At 48.4% G+C, this 13669-nt stretch overlaps 5 protein-coding genes across 5 annotated transcripts; 4 read left to right on the forward strand and 1 right to left on the reverse strand.

The window, feature by feature from the left end:
* Window positions 1-1165: 1165 nt before the first annotated feature.
* Window positions 1166-5401, forward strand: HO133_001228 (uncharacterized protein; the record flags this gene model as incomplete). Its single annotated transcript, XM_037292158.1, has 5 exons — window positions 1166-1756; window positions 1812-2045; window positions 3819-4015; window positions 4066-4197; window positions 4477-5401. The coding sequence occupies 5 exons, from the start codon at window positions 1166-1168 to the stop codon at window positions 5399-5401; spliced, it is 2079 nt and encodes a 692-aa protein (XP_037151577.1).
* Window positions 5402-7630: 2229 nt separating this feature from the next.
* HO133_001229 (uncharacterized protein) lies at window positions 7631-8991 on the forward strand (the record flags this gene model as incomplete). The annotated part of the gene is made up of 3 exons (XM_037292159.1): window positions 7631-8082; window positions 8137-8248; window positions 8305-8991. The coding sequence occupies 3 exons, from the start codon at window positions 7631-7633 to the stop codon at window positions 8989-8991; spliced, it is 1251 nt and encodes a 416-aa protein (XP_037151578.1).
* Window positions 8992-9253: 262 nt separating this feature from the next.
* On the forward strand, window positions 9254-10314 carry HO133_001230 (uncharacterized protein; the record flags this gene model as incomplete). Its single annotated transcript, XM_037292160.1, has 4 exons — window positions 9254-9329; window positions 9407-9600; window positions 9665-9917; window positions 9992-10314. 4 exons carry the CDS (start codon window positions 9254-9256, stop codon window positions 10312-10314), a joined length of 846 nt encoding a protein of 281 aa, XP_037151579.1.
* An 11-nt stretch (window positions 10315-10325) lies between these two features.
* On the reverse strand, window positions 10326-11076 carry HO133_001231 (uncharacterized protein; the record flags this gene model as incomplete). Its single annotated transcript, XM_037292161.1, has 5 exons — window positions 10326-10497; window positions 10617-10628; window positions 10705-10834; window positions 10911-10971; window positions 11029-11076. The coding sequence occupies 5 exons, from the start codon at window positions 11074-11076 to the stop codon at window positions 10326-10328; spliced, it is 423 nt and encodes a 140-aa protein (XP_037151580.1).
* A 215-nt stretch (window positions 11077-11291) lies between these two features.
* On the forward strand, window positions 11292-12076 carry HO133_001232 (uncharacterized protein; the record flags this gene model as incomplete). The annotated part of the gene is made up of 4 exons (XM_037292162.1): window positions 11292-11513; window positions 11614-11773; window positions 11834-11943; window positions 11999-12076. The coding sequence occupies 4 exons, from the start codon at window positions 11292-11294 to the stop codon at window positions 12074-12076; spliced, it is 570 nt and encodes a 189-aa protein (XP_037151581.1).
* Between the last annotated feature and the right edge of the window lie 1593 nt (window positions 12077-13669).

Raw genomic sequence — 13669 nt, forward strand, 5'->3', positions numbered from 1 at the left:
TCATTCAATGGCTAGCCAATGGATCTGTCGCAGATGGTTTGATGTCAATCGCCGACAGCAGCTCCAAGAGAAGCCAAACGCTTCTCTTTTCGATCAGGGATCAGCAGACGAAGTAGCTTCGCTGAAGGCACAGCGCAGCTCCGGCTGTGGTGTTTCAATTGTCAGATTGGGATGATTATTTTGATGATCAGGTATTCGTACTGGGGGCCTGATTTGATGTTATGGAAGCTTACGAGTCTTGGCTTTTGAAGGGTAAGAGTAGGGTACGGTATATGGGATAATGGGAGCTTGGGATCAGTAGTAAGGTACGGGTAGTATGAGGCTAACGAAAGAGGAAAGGTCTGCGTGTCAGGGTGATGGGGGTGTGGGATCATGGAGTGAAAGATTAGTGTAGAATTAACGAAGATCCTCGTGATAGGAAATCATACTTTAGAGTAAAGTACATGTAGGAAATCTTGTATCATGATTATCATTAGCGAAAATGATTGATGAAACCTGTAGGGCGGACGCGGCCAGGGGGCCAACCACTACCAGTTTATCACACCCTAAGGTACTAAGGTACTTTTCAAATTGAGCCACCCAAACTTGATCCCTGTTTCCTCGTGTCCTTTGTAAAGGGTAAGTAAGTAATCCTTGCAAACCTCCAATCCCAGATCCCAGGATTTCCCTTTTCACATTCCACTTTTCATACTCTTCACCTTCACTGTTACCGAGTGACCGAGACCATGAAAGGCAGCAAACACGCTCCAGTAATAACAATTCTGACTCGTGATCTCATTATTCTTCTTCCCTCTGTTTGTTCAAATGATTAAATACCTAACTACTCGTAAAACACTACTCTCACATCGTTACTCTTCTGCTACATGCACTACTACTCTTAGTACACACCAGTTTTGATGCGACCTTGCCTTGAACCAACCCACAACAACCAACGTCTCACTCTTCCCCTCCTCATCACCCCCCCCCGGAAAATCATTCAATTCAATCGCTTTGCCGCACACACCGACCGAATCCTCCAAAATTCTCACCTTGCCGAGACTTTTGACGTTCCTGCGTACCTGATCAACACGCTGCTGAAACGCGACCCCATATAGCCAACGCACTTCGTTTCGAGCTATTTACAAGTGCCTTCGTGGTGTATTGCGCACGCTCCCGTTCACAAGTTATGTCGACCTCTGCGCAAGACGAATTCAACGCTCTCTACAACAACAATCAGGGTCAAAAGCTCAGCGGCCATCCGGACGATAGATCGGAATCTTCAGACAACGACAGCACCACTCTGAATTCTGGTAACGACGACGAGCAGACCTTGGCCTCCAATACCTCTGCCGAAATGCCTGCGGCCGCTACCTATCTCCCCACCACCACCCAATTCGACGCCAACACTGGACCAAAAGGAGTCATAGCTGATGCTCGCTCCTTCGAGACCGCCAAGAAACGAAGCTTCCGACAGACAATCTATGCATTCTCCAGCGATATCGTAAACAACAAGAAGATCAACTTCACGCACGAGAAGAGCAAGAGCCCTAGTCCTGACCTCTCCGAAAATGACGAAGAAGACGACTTCATGCGAACGTGGCGGGAAAAGAGATTGGGTGAGCTGGCAAGCGGTAATCAGGGGATCCGGACAAGACGGCAAAGTCCTAGTCAGCGAAGATACGGCTCACTGGTCACTGTCGACCCTATTGGATACCTTGATGCTATAGAGAAAGTGGCCACTTACACCACCGTTGTGGTTTTCATCTATGACGATGAGGTATGGTCTTTGCCATGAGAATACTGAGCCACGGCTAATCTTTTGCTATCTCTAGTCGTCCCTGAGTGGCAAAGTGGAAGATGCCTTGAAAGACATTGCCCGGAGACATGCGACCACACGCTTCGTCAAGATGCATTTCCTGGATGCCGAGATGGAAGAAATTGCTGCGCCAGGGATCCTTGCATATAAAGGCGGCGATTGCTTTGCGAATCTGGTGTCGCTGATGAGTGAAATGCCCGCTGGCCGGGATATCAACTCTACGACCCTAGAGGGGGTTCTGCAAGAGCAAGTCCAGACCTCGAATACTCTTCACTGCTCGTATCTGCTAATCTCGAACTAGGCACAAGGTCCTGCTTTGATATCTTGCAACGTCGTCTCTGTACAGTCAACTGTTATCGTCCTCCAGGCCTGCGGCATTTTTCGGAGTACTTGGAAGGGCAAATCTTAGAGATCGTGCGATGATACCACTATGTCTTGGCTTCCTTCTCGTCTGCATAGCATGGAGCCCGGAGTCCAATCGACTTGTATACTACTTGGCGTTGCTGAATATACTCCCGGGGTCTACATATGGGAAGAGCCTACTGTCGATACTATCTACAAAGAATTTTTATGCTGTCCATGTTTATCCTCTTACAATTAAACCGCCCTATTTCTTCGAATTGAAAACCTCATACTAGATTTATGTGTTCTCGCACGGATATTGCACGAAATCGAATGTCTGTGTGATCATTGACTACAGCAGGAGTGACCGCTGGTCAAAGTTCATAGTCAACAACTTCGTTTTGTACTCTACAAGGAGATAGAACCGAAAAAGATGCTCTCCGACGTCCCCCTACCGATTCGGGATACCAGATGAGCCTGGCGTAGGTTGTTCAACGAATATCTCTTGTTTTGCCATCTATTATATGGGAGTATCAAAGCATGCTACACACCTTTGCCCCAGGTCAGATATCATTTAAGAAATATGGGAGCGATGTCTATGGCAGGTATTAGACTCATGCAATACGGTGACCAGAAAGAACCTCTCTCTTTTCAATGCTTCTCGAATCCGAAGTAAATAGACGCGATTGTTTCGCGTGCACGTGAATAGGCGTCCAATTTGAGATGGTCTGAACGCCGTTTTACGAAGGCCTTTACACTTGCTAAACGATCAATACCTCAAACTAAGGTATTGTTCGGTAATCTTTGAACCATTCGAGAGCGCTGCCAAGACTGTTGCCTTATCGATAAGATGTCTATTTTTACCATACGTGCTCTCTAAGTAAATAACTATAATGCGTAGAAATCTAATGCTATATGATATGTACTTAAAGGCGAGTAGAAAATGACAAGAATATAAAAAATCCTAAGACTTTGCAGAATCTCTCCCCAACAGGCTGGTAAATTGTTAGGGTTAATGTAATGATTCAATATCGGTATCGATATACCAATACACACTTCCACAACACATTGATTGCATTCTGAGGTCTAATGAAACAGCTTCCTGCTCTAGGACGAGGTAATACCAACGTGAATACATCGCCCACGAGCGCGCAAAGCTAAATTTACACTTTAAAGTGTGAAACATTACTCCCAGCAGCATCTTCCTCCGAACAGTACGCCTTAAATCGAGGACCTTTCTGGTCACGCGACACTGCCTTAACTGAGCCCCAGTCAGTGAACAACCGCTCAGAAATGGCACTACAAGCACGAGAAATATCTTAAGCATACTCATCCTAAGCACTTGAGAGACGTAGGATATCCTCTCGGTGAATGTTGACTACGATGCCTACTTCTGGCAGCAGCCATCTTGATGGTCATGCTCAAGATGCCGATTCTCAGACTCCCCTGCTCAAAAAGTCGCTCAATAAGTCTGCTACTGTGTCCAAAAAAGTGATTTTGCTTTTCCAGAATTGGTGGCTGTGGGAGATTTTATCTGCTATCACTGCTGTTCTAGCAATCATTGTGATTATTGTTATTCTTGTCGTTTTTAATCAAAGTTCTCTTCCCGATTGGCCCTCCGTATTTACTGTGCGATCTATCTGCTACCTGAATTCCAACATAATGCTGAAGACTTGCGTAGATAAACTCAGTCATCTCCTTCTTTGCCACAATAGCTAAGCTTTCCATTACGTCGGCTGTTGGAGCCTCGATCTCGCAATCGAAATGGTTATGGTACCGCCAGGATGAGCCTCGCCCTCTCAAAGACCTCCAGCTTTTCGACGATGCCAGTCGGGGCCCATGGGGAGCAGTGAGCTTGTTGATGAACATCAAAGCAAGGTAGGCGTGCATAAATCATGCTTCCATTGACAAGCTGATCGCAACTACAGACATCTGACTTTCGTTGGCTCAATCATCATTGCCATGATGCTACTCTTCGATCCGTTTTTGCAGCAAGTCGTGGTCTATCCGGACAGGCTTGTAGCATCCGATAAAGTTGCCACTATTGTCAGAGCTCAGAGGTATCAAGCTCGTAGTTATGAAGGCCTGCCCTTACCTTCGATAGTCGATATCTCCATGAAGGTGATCTCAGAAGCGAGATCACGTTGATCATAAAAATACTAATTTTCCAACCAGGCAGCCATCTACAGTGGAGTATTTGACGTTGACGATCGAGCAGATGTGAAGGTGGATCATCACTGTTCTACCGGCAAGTAAGTAATGAAACAGTCGACATTCAGAGCATCTCTCAACTTCTATAGCTGCACTTGGAACAGTTTCTCTTCATTGGCCATTTGTAGCAAATGTCTCAATGTCACCTCTTCCGTTGAGAAGAGGTGCAACGATAGTGGATGCTACGAATTATTCCTGCCCGGTGGACCTTCGCTCTCAGGCTTTGGAGGACAGATCAACTCAAGCATTAGCCAGGTTTCGACAGATCTCGATGACATCGAGGCATCTGTGGTCAGATTCTCGTCTTTGTTCTCCAAGAGGATGAATGATTCAGATGATGTCCAGGCGTGGGAATGTGCGCTATTGTACTGCGTCAATACGTACTTCGCGTCAGTCACCGATGGAGACATAGACCAAAGAATAGAGAAGACCTGGCGGAACAACTCTGCTTCTCATTCCCAGGGCTCCGATCTGATATACAATCCTCCACAGTCGATAATCAACATCACGGCCAACGCCTCTACTTTCAAGGTGGCTAGCGTCGCAGCAAACGCAATGAATAGCTTCATGTCCGAGACTTTCACTGGTAGTGGTGGGATAAATTCGTCAAGCTCGGGCTCTGCCTTCTCCTCGGACATCATTCATGCCCTTTACAATACCCGAAATTACTCGAAGACCATCGAGAACCTAGCGACCTCTATGACAAACAATATTCGCCAACAGAAGGACAGCGATTCGAGTACGTTCGAGGGCGTCGCATACAAGACAGAGACTTATGTACATGTCCGTTGGGCATGGTTCTTTTATCCAGCTACGGTGTTAGCGCTGTCGCTGCTATATTTGCTCGGCACGATAATCGAGTCGAGGAATCGCGATATCCTAATTTGGAAATCTTCGAATTTGGCCCTACTCTTGCATGGACAGGATTTGGAGCTGAGCAATAGTGATCGTGTCCCTGTAAACAGATTGAGCGAGATGAATGAAATGGCAAAAGACATCGAGATTGAGTTGATCCAAACGAGTGATGAAGACTGGAAATTGGTGCAGCGATGACTGGGATGGAAAGGCTGCATGGAGGATTGAGAAGCCTCATGGGTGATTCTTGGCTTATCGCATTTCAATGAACTTCAATTCATGTTTCGAACCCAGCCACTCTTCTGGCGTTGCTTTAGGCCTGCTGCTTGCTCTCATTTTTTGAATTAACGGTACATATATCGCATGCGTCCGCATTCATTCACTAGCTCGCACCCACTATCGCTGAGAAACGTGCGATTATTCGTCACTGCCTCCTAATGGGTAGACGACAAAGCTCTGCGTACCGGTCGTAGACATAGTTGAGGATGTTGTGCTTTACCCACCGTTTTGCGGTATTGACTCAAACCGGCCATAGGCGCACGGCGCCGTGCTTTAGGGTCCTGGGGTCGTTGCTAAGACAGATACAAGTCAAGAGCATCCAGCTCACGACAGTGAGTGTCTCGACTTGTGCCAGGAGTCCGGGGTCTCTCGTGTTAATGGGCCTTGTTCCAAGTCCTCCAACATAGAATATCCATTTGCTCAGAGCAAGGACTTGTTTGTGATAGGATAGAAAGAGGAAGATAGAAACAGAGTCGGATGTTTAAAAGCGTGAGCAGTCGTTGATCCATGTGCTTTCTTCTCTTCCTATCATTTCGGGTCCCTGCAAATAGTAATGAATGCCCCTGGAAAGAGATGTCAAATCGGCACCTCGCTGAGGGGTCACCCTTCCCTTACTTGCAGTGTGATCTCCAAGAGCGGTCGAAGCCTACCTACCTCTACTACTCAACGCGCTTCAGCATCATTCAGACATTGCTCTTGAATCAGCTATCCATCTTGCTGGTCAACAAAACAGCCAGCGGAAACTTACTCTCAGGCCCCAACAAGCTACCAAGTCACCCTTTGCTTGTTGAGGCCACCTGACGAAGATCGCTCTCAGGTCCGAATCAGTCTTCAATCATGACCGGCAGAATTTGACAATACGCCTGACATTTCACCCTTTGACGACACCGGTGCTGGAAAGACTTCCATTCAAGTCCACCTCTTGGTTCGGTTCCATATCAGCTCAACCACCAGATCGCCATAGCGGTGCCCGACTCAGTCGTGACCTTCCTCCATGGCTTTGCTTGATGTTTTCAATAGCTTGGAGTGTGGGCGGTAGTGGTGTCTTGTCTAATTTTGGTCATCACTGGTGCTGCCTACCGAACGAAGCAGTCTTTCCCAACCACCTCGCGTTCGAATCCGAGTGATGGATCCACTCTGGAAGGGATTTGGAAAAGTACCTCGTCGCCTTTGGGAAGAGACCAGGTATGTGTCTTGCAATCAAGTGAGTCTCCACTCGTATTGCTGGCCTATCAATACCATAGAGCTGATTGGATGCAACATATTTGGCTTACGCGGAGATTTACGTGACCCTAGCCACGATCTTCCGACGATTCGACCTCGAGCTGTACGAGACAACACGAGAGGATGTAGATCCTGCATTTCAGTTCATGGTCCCATCGCTCAGATTGGATTCAAAAGGCATGCGAGTTTTGACGAAAGTATAGTACCTTCGCGGAAAAACGATGACAACAATTCGTGCTGCCGAGGCGATCGAGCACTAGCGCTATCGTACTTTTAGTGGAAGATTACCTGCTCTACGTAAAGTACATGTAAGTGCTGAGTACTCGTCCATCCACGGTCCATGTCAAAAGCGCTCGGCTACTCCTTACAAGACTACTGATTTGACGTTGTGCTAACACTTTTCAAACGACACCGAATCAACACCGGAGTCAACACTTTGACACTCATTGTCTGCTTTATTTACGTTCGTTTATGCCTCCCGCATCATCATTACCACCACCGACTGACAACCCCGCATCATCAACTTTAACCCCACGCTCGAAGATTCGAGGTTTCACATACTTGCGAAGCCATACCCAATCCTCCTCCACCACCACCCTCCCATTCTCAAACACTACATAGACCCCTTCTCGCAGCCGCAGGAGCCGCCTCATCAGATCCATCACTTCTCCAGCCGATCCAGTGCCTGACTCTTCATCGCGTGCCATCAATCCCCTGTCAAACACAGTGCCGACCTCTGGCGAATTTGAGCGGAACCAAGGTAGACCTGGACCGGAGCAAGCTCTACATGCAGCTCCTTCAGATTTTGCCACTGGAGAACACTCAGAAGGCATGGCAAGGAATCGAGCAGGAAGTGCACCCAACGGCGCGCACAAGACCTCTGAGTCTGCTTCCTCTAGCCTAACAGGTCATCCCCAAGATCAAATGCCTACCATCAGACTCCTTCCACACCAAGACCCTCGCTCTAATAGACCATCTCTGTCATTTCCAGCTACCTCCAGGACTCTCCCACATGAAGATTGTGTGATTCGCGTTGGTCGATACTCGGAGCGTGACATCAATCCCAACCCCCCTCAGCATACGCCATCTTCTGCTCCTGTGGGGTTCAAATCAAAAGTGGTCAGTCGAAGACACTGCGAATTTTGGTGCTCTCAGGGACAATGGTACATCAAAGACGTCAAGAGTTCTTCTGGAACTTTCCTCAATCATATAAGACTTAGCCAGCCAAGTGCCGAGTCAAAACCATTCCCAGTCCACGATGGGGATGTAGTCCAACTGGGTATTGATTTCAGAGGTGGTGAAGAGATGATATTCAGATGCGTGAAGATACGGGTGGAGTGCAATCGGGCATGGCAAAAGACCATCAATAATTACAAGTTAGCGACTGGGCTGCACCAAATCTGAAAGATTGCGGGCTGACATTTACACAGTGTGAAGACGCATAAGCAACTCCGTGATTTGGGAAAGACAGCTACGAAGAAAGACTCTGACACAACATCTTCTCATTCTTCCGAGTGTTCAATATGCCTAATGTCAATAGCCGTAAGTCCGGACCCTGTCCTTCTTTTGCAGGCGCCGTTTGTGCTGAAATCTGCAAGCCATGCCAATCGCTCTTTGTTGCACCATGTTCGCACGTCTGGCATTACAAGTGCATTCGGCCAATACTCAATGATCATAAATCTTGGCCGCAATTCTTGTGCCCAAACTGCCGAGCGGTCACTGATTTGGAGGCTGATATTGAGGACCCAGAGGATGGGAATTGGGAAGATGCGAATGGTACGGAGTCGAGTCCTGAGATTGGCCCAACCCATGACACCAATGATATGATAGCGGAGCAGAGAGGAATGGCGATGGGTGGCGAAGATAACGGACTGTCCAATACGGCATCTAGACTTCTGACTGTAAGAGATGATAGCCACTCAACGCCTTCTGTGACGGCTTCATCGGATCCCACGAATGGCGCAAACACAGCTCCAGGCCTGCTCACTCGTCGTGGCGCTCGCCGAATCTCTCCTCCCTTTTCCTACGCTGGGGACCAATCAGCCTCCAAATCTACCCCGGGTGCAGTGCAGTTTTTACGGCCCATTACGCCCACTCAGCCCCTTTTAGGGACCGAGGATTTCAACGAATCTGCGTTACGAACGCCAACGACAGAAATGCTCATACACGATGGACCTATGACACCTACTAATAATGCAGGCCCTTTTGTTTTCGATGGTAGTGCAGGGAGAAGAGTGGATAACGGTCTGTTAGGACGAGCGGACCACATGTCATCAGATGCTTGAGATTGGACAGGATATCAATGGTCTGTGCTGTGGCTTGCAGGTTATCAAGAGTCAGAAAAGGGCATTCAGCGGGACCATCATTTCGGAATGGCTGCTTCCTTTTCAAAATTCAACCTTAGCCCTGAGCGCTCAGCATTATTGTGCAGATAATTACTTTCGGCAGTACAAACAGTTAGCTTCTCAGCTTTGTAACATACCACCTGACCATCATCAACAATCATGCTACTCCGTTCGTAGAACCTTCATCCTCTACCCCGCCATCATGCCCCCAACTATCGCCTCTCCGCTCCGCATGCTCCTCCTCTCCACACCGGAAACACCTCCTTCCTTTCTCAAAGGTAACAACATCACCTTCCCGCCTCATCCTGGTCATGTAAGCGTGTTCTGTACCTTCACTGATGCTACGCTCCGCCAGGTGTCTCCCATTACGAGATCCGGACGCCCTACTACAATGCCGCCATCCCCATCTGGCGGGACGAACTCCCCACTTCTTCACCCGAACTCGAGGCGTGGAAGGAAGAATGGCTGGGGCAAGAAGCGGGCGAAGTGGTACAAGCAGTAGGAGCATGGATTGTATGTTTCAGGAAGCCTAAGGAAAAGGCAGATCTGGTACGCCAAAGTCTGTCGTCCAAAGACCGTGTAGAAGGAGCTGATGGCGATGCGACTTCGGTAGGATACAACACGGAATCTACTAGCCACAATCCACGAGGTGGTGAGCAATCACACGAGCTCTGGCTATGGTACAAGTGAACCTCTGCTGCTGGCAGTGGGCACGCAGCAGACGATAAGTCCTGGTCTGGAGGTTACTAATGAGGAGTGGGAGAATCTTTGCATGGACTGTGGATCTTGGGAATGGATTGATGGGGAGCTGGATGGGAAAGTGGAATGGAAAGGAGAAGGCAAGAAGGAGAGAAACGAGTTTGGAGGTGAGTCTAGGATCTCGACCTAGCAGACAAAGAGGAATTGGTGCATCTGTGCTGATTCTGGCGCTTTGGAATAGAGAGAAGAGGTATCGAGCGACTGAAGGAAGCGCTCGAAGCATGCGAGTGGGAGGGTGTTGATGTGGACAACATATCTGACGACCTGGGATTGGAGAATGGCTTTAGCGCCGAGACAGCGGAAGTAGAGCGAGAAATGATGGAGTTGAAATTGACCGTGAATGGAGCAGAAGGATCCGATGAGGGTGCAGACGAGGGCGTAGAGGAGCTGGAGAACATGATGCTGAAAATGCAGGCGATCAAAGACATGGGTGCCGACATGCCCGAATCAGAGAGAAAAAAGTTCGCGGCGAAGGCCGTGAGAGATGTTATGAGGGCACTTTAGGTCCCGTATTTTCAGGATTGATCTTGTGCTCCTGGGTATCGAGTGTCGCCTTGATACATCTTGGCGCTTTTCTGAGCGTCCACGCCCCCTCCTGGAAGAGGAGTCGATGCCCAACCCTGCAATTTCATGACGGATCGCAAACGTTTTATGCCATTCTCCATGGGTATCGGATGACCTTCCTTCCTCATCTCGCAACCCCCTCTCAGCCACCTCTTGGACCCCTCTGGCCTCTTGCCCTATTGACAGTCGCCCTTCCTCTCGCCAACCCAACACCTCTCCCTCTCGTCCCTCTCGATCTGAACATGGGCGCATTCCTGCAATGTCATTAGCCTCCCTGCTTCGCTCATGACGAGCAGAAGTCATCGCAATAGCGCCGCAGAAAGTCCCTACCTCAACATATCCGGCACGATAAAAAATCTTACATGGCTTCCCCGTATGTACACCTGATCTAGATGGCTAACTCGACCGTCACGCGCGGTAACGGTGATGTCTTTGAGCTGCACGTTCATGTTGTCTTCGGCTGCGGGTGAGTTAGCAAAAAGGCCAGGTACTGTAGCAGGTTTGTCGGGCCTGTCTGGCGCCAAGAACATGAGTACCTTCGATGAGCTTGCCCCGGTAGACTTGGCCAGATGTGATCTCGAGGGTTATGACATGGTTCTGCGAAGGACCTGTTAGCTTGTATCCACCCTACAGTGGGATGGACTTAGGAATTACCTGAGCCTCATTGAGAAGCTTTATTGGTATACCGATTGTGCTGGTCATGATGACAGGCTACGCGTAAAGACACTGTTTGTATTGCGATTTGCGCGAAAGGAACAAATTTTTGGTGCCTGCTAATGGAAATAAAGCAGTAATGTGACTCGGGCATTTCCATTTCGATAAGGCTGATATTAGCGCCCTTTGCCGCCAAGCCTCGATTTTAGCCTCAAGTGTGAGACTCTGTCTTCTGCGCTCCCATTGAACTCCACGTCGCCCGAATGAATGTCTCGGCGACGCTCAGTGTTTTCAGCTTACTACGAAAACCCTCGCTATGTCTACCTCATGCTACTGTTCCTACCTTTGATCGCGTACCAATTTCTATAGCTACAGCTCTAACCGCCGCCAATGGAGGTCAGAGACCTGATATCAGAGCTATTGTACTTGACAAAGATAATTGTTTTGCCAAACCCAAAGAAAGTAGTATCCATAGCCCATACAAAGTACGTCTAATCAATTTCGCTCGTTTCCTCCCACAGTGTCAGTCGTTTCTTGAATTCCGTTCCGAAAGAAAAGCAAGACATGGCATTCTGAGATCAATAGAAACATTTTGAATCTCTTCGCAAGACATTCCCTGGCGCTCGTGTATTGATAGTCAGCAACTCGGCCGGCACACAAGATGACCCCGAGGGGAAAGAAGCCAAACTCCTGGAACAGGCCACGGGGGTCAATGTTTTTAAGCATTCGACAAAGAAGCCTGGATGTGGCCCTGATGTATTTAGGCACTTACAGAATATTCCAAAGATTCGGGTGGAACATCCAGGTCAGATTGCTGTAGTTGGAGATAGGCTCTTCACAGACATAATCATGGCAAGTACGATGGGCTCTTGGTCGATTTGGATCGAGGATGGCGTTGTAAAGAATAATGGGATTGTAAGTGAAAAAAGTCCTTAGAGCGGCTTGAGGTCCGGCGCTCACAATATTCTAGTTCTCGAGGATAGAGAAAGGGTTGCTGGGTTTTCTGATCCGACGCGGCTTCAAGGCTCAAATCCCAAAGAGTGATTGATTGATCGGCTTTAGAAAGTCATCTCGGTCACTATCTTGAGATTCCATTGCCGCACCGCAGTCAGATAGAAGATCTTAGGGCTAGGACTTGGTGGCAGCAGCATTCCTACTTAACTCAGGATCATCTCCTGGTGAGGAAGGGGCAACTAGAGCATGGATCGATTGACAGGGTGCGAAGAGGTGTTACACATTGGACCTCAGGCAAGTCTACAAATGGTCCAGTTGGATGTGTAGATGGCCTGATAGAATGCTGGCCTGACAATCGGTTGAAGGCCTGTGCCTAGAGCGAAGTCTGCAGCGCAAACATATGGCAGTAATGGAAAGTTCGAAGAACTTATCCTTGAAGCAAACCTCTACAAATTTGACCGTTTCCATTATTGGTGCATTATTGAATGATGATTGGCACAGACAGCAGACGGCATTCTAAAAGTCGTAGACTTTCTCCCCCACTGCGCCCGCTGCTTAGGGACTCAGGGACTTAGGGACTTAGGGCTTCCTTACTTGACTGTTCGTCAACGTTGAATGGCGTCAGCTGCTATGCGCCACCATGCGTATAGCAGCACATGACCATACTTTATGATTTTGTCGTTCGAGGTCGATTCGCTCTCCTGCAGGCTGCAGCTTTGCGGCCGACCGGCGCTTCTTAGACCTCCGAAACACGGCCTAAATTATGCTAAAAGGCTAAATTCTGTGCCTTGAAACCCCGTTCCTGAAAAATATCCTCGGCAAAACAGGTACGACACCCACTCCCCCGCATCAAGGTACTTACCACGTTTAACCGTACTTACCTTACGAAGATTTACCAAACCGTTGGTCTTTTTTAAACTTCAGCTGACGGCACAATGCGCGCGGGTCTTTGGGAGTTGGGAATTGGGAAATGGGAACAAGGAACAGGGAACGGCAACGTCTTCCAGTTCCAGAAAATGTTACTCTAATAATAGCAGGCTGTTGGGTAGGCGAGCCTCTTAATGTGATTCTCTTAAAGAGAGCTGGCGAGCTCATAATCTTCGACGGTAACGTGGTAATAATGGTCAAGGATGCTCCATTCCAACCTCCAACCTAGGTATCGCCCTACACGAGTTGTAAGGGGTGTGACGATACCTGCTTGGCACGGCGCAGTTTCTACTTCATGATGACAACTCAAAACGCTCCTAAGGATTGCGATGGCGCAGGGATCTCGCAGAATCATGCATGAATTTTGACACTTGCAGGTTCCACTGCGGGGGGCCTGGCGGTTATGAATTATGATCGAGGAAGCCTCACGGGTCTAAGAAACCCTCTTCACGGTGAAGAAGGATAATTCACAACATCTTGCTCCTTGGCTTGAGTCAGACGTAGGAAGTATTGTACGAGTAGTTTAATGGGTAGATAAGTTCCGGCGAACATTTCTTTCAGACCATCATTCAAATAAAGTGTCTTCATAGTTCATAGAAAAGTTGATCGAGCCTTGGCGTGAGGTTCGGAGGTTCGCTTGTGTTGCTCTGCGTTTCCGATTTTCAGGGGTTCGAATCTTACCGCCCCTCAGCAAAAGTAAACCTCCCATCTCTTCCCTTCGACCACATCCTCACCATCATATCGTCAGAGCCTCTACCTT

The sequence above is a fragment of the Letharia lupina genome (genome assembly GCF_014066315.1).
Source record: "Letharia lupina isolate WasteWater1 chromosome Unknown contig_12, whole genome shotgun sequence".
NCBI classification, from domain to species: domain Eukaryota; kingdom Fungi; phylum Ascomycota; class Lecanoromycetes; order Lecanorales; family Parmeliaceae; genus Letharia; species Letharia lupina.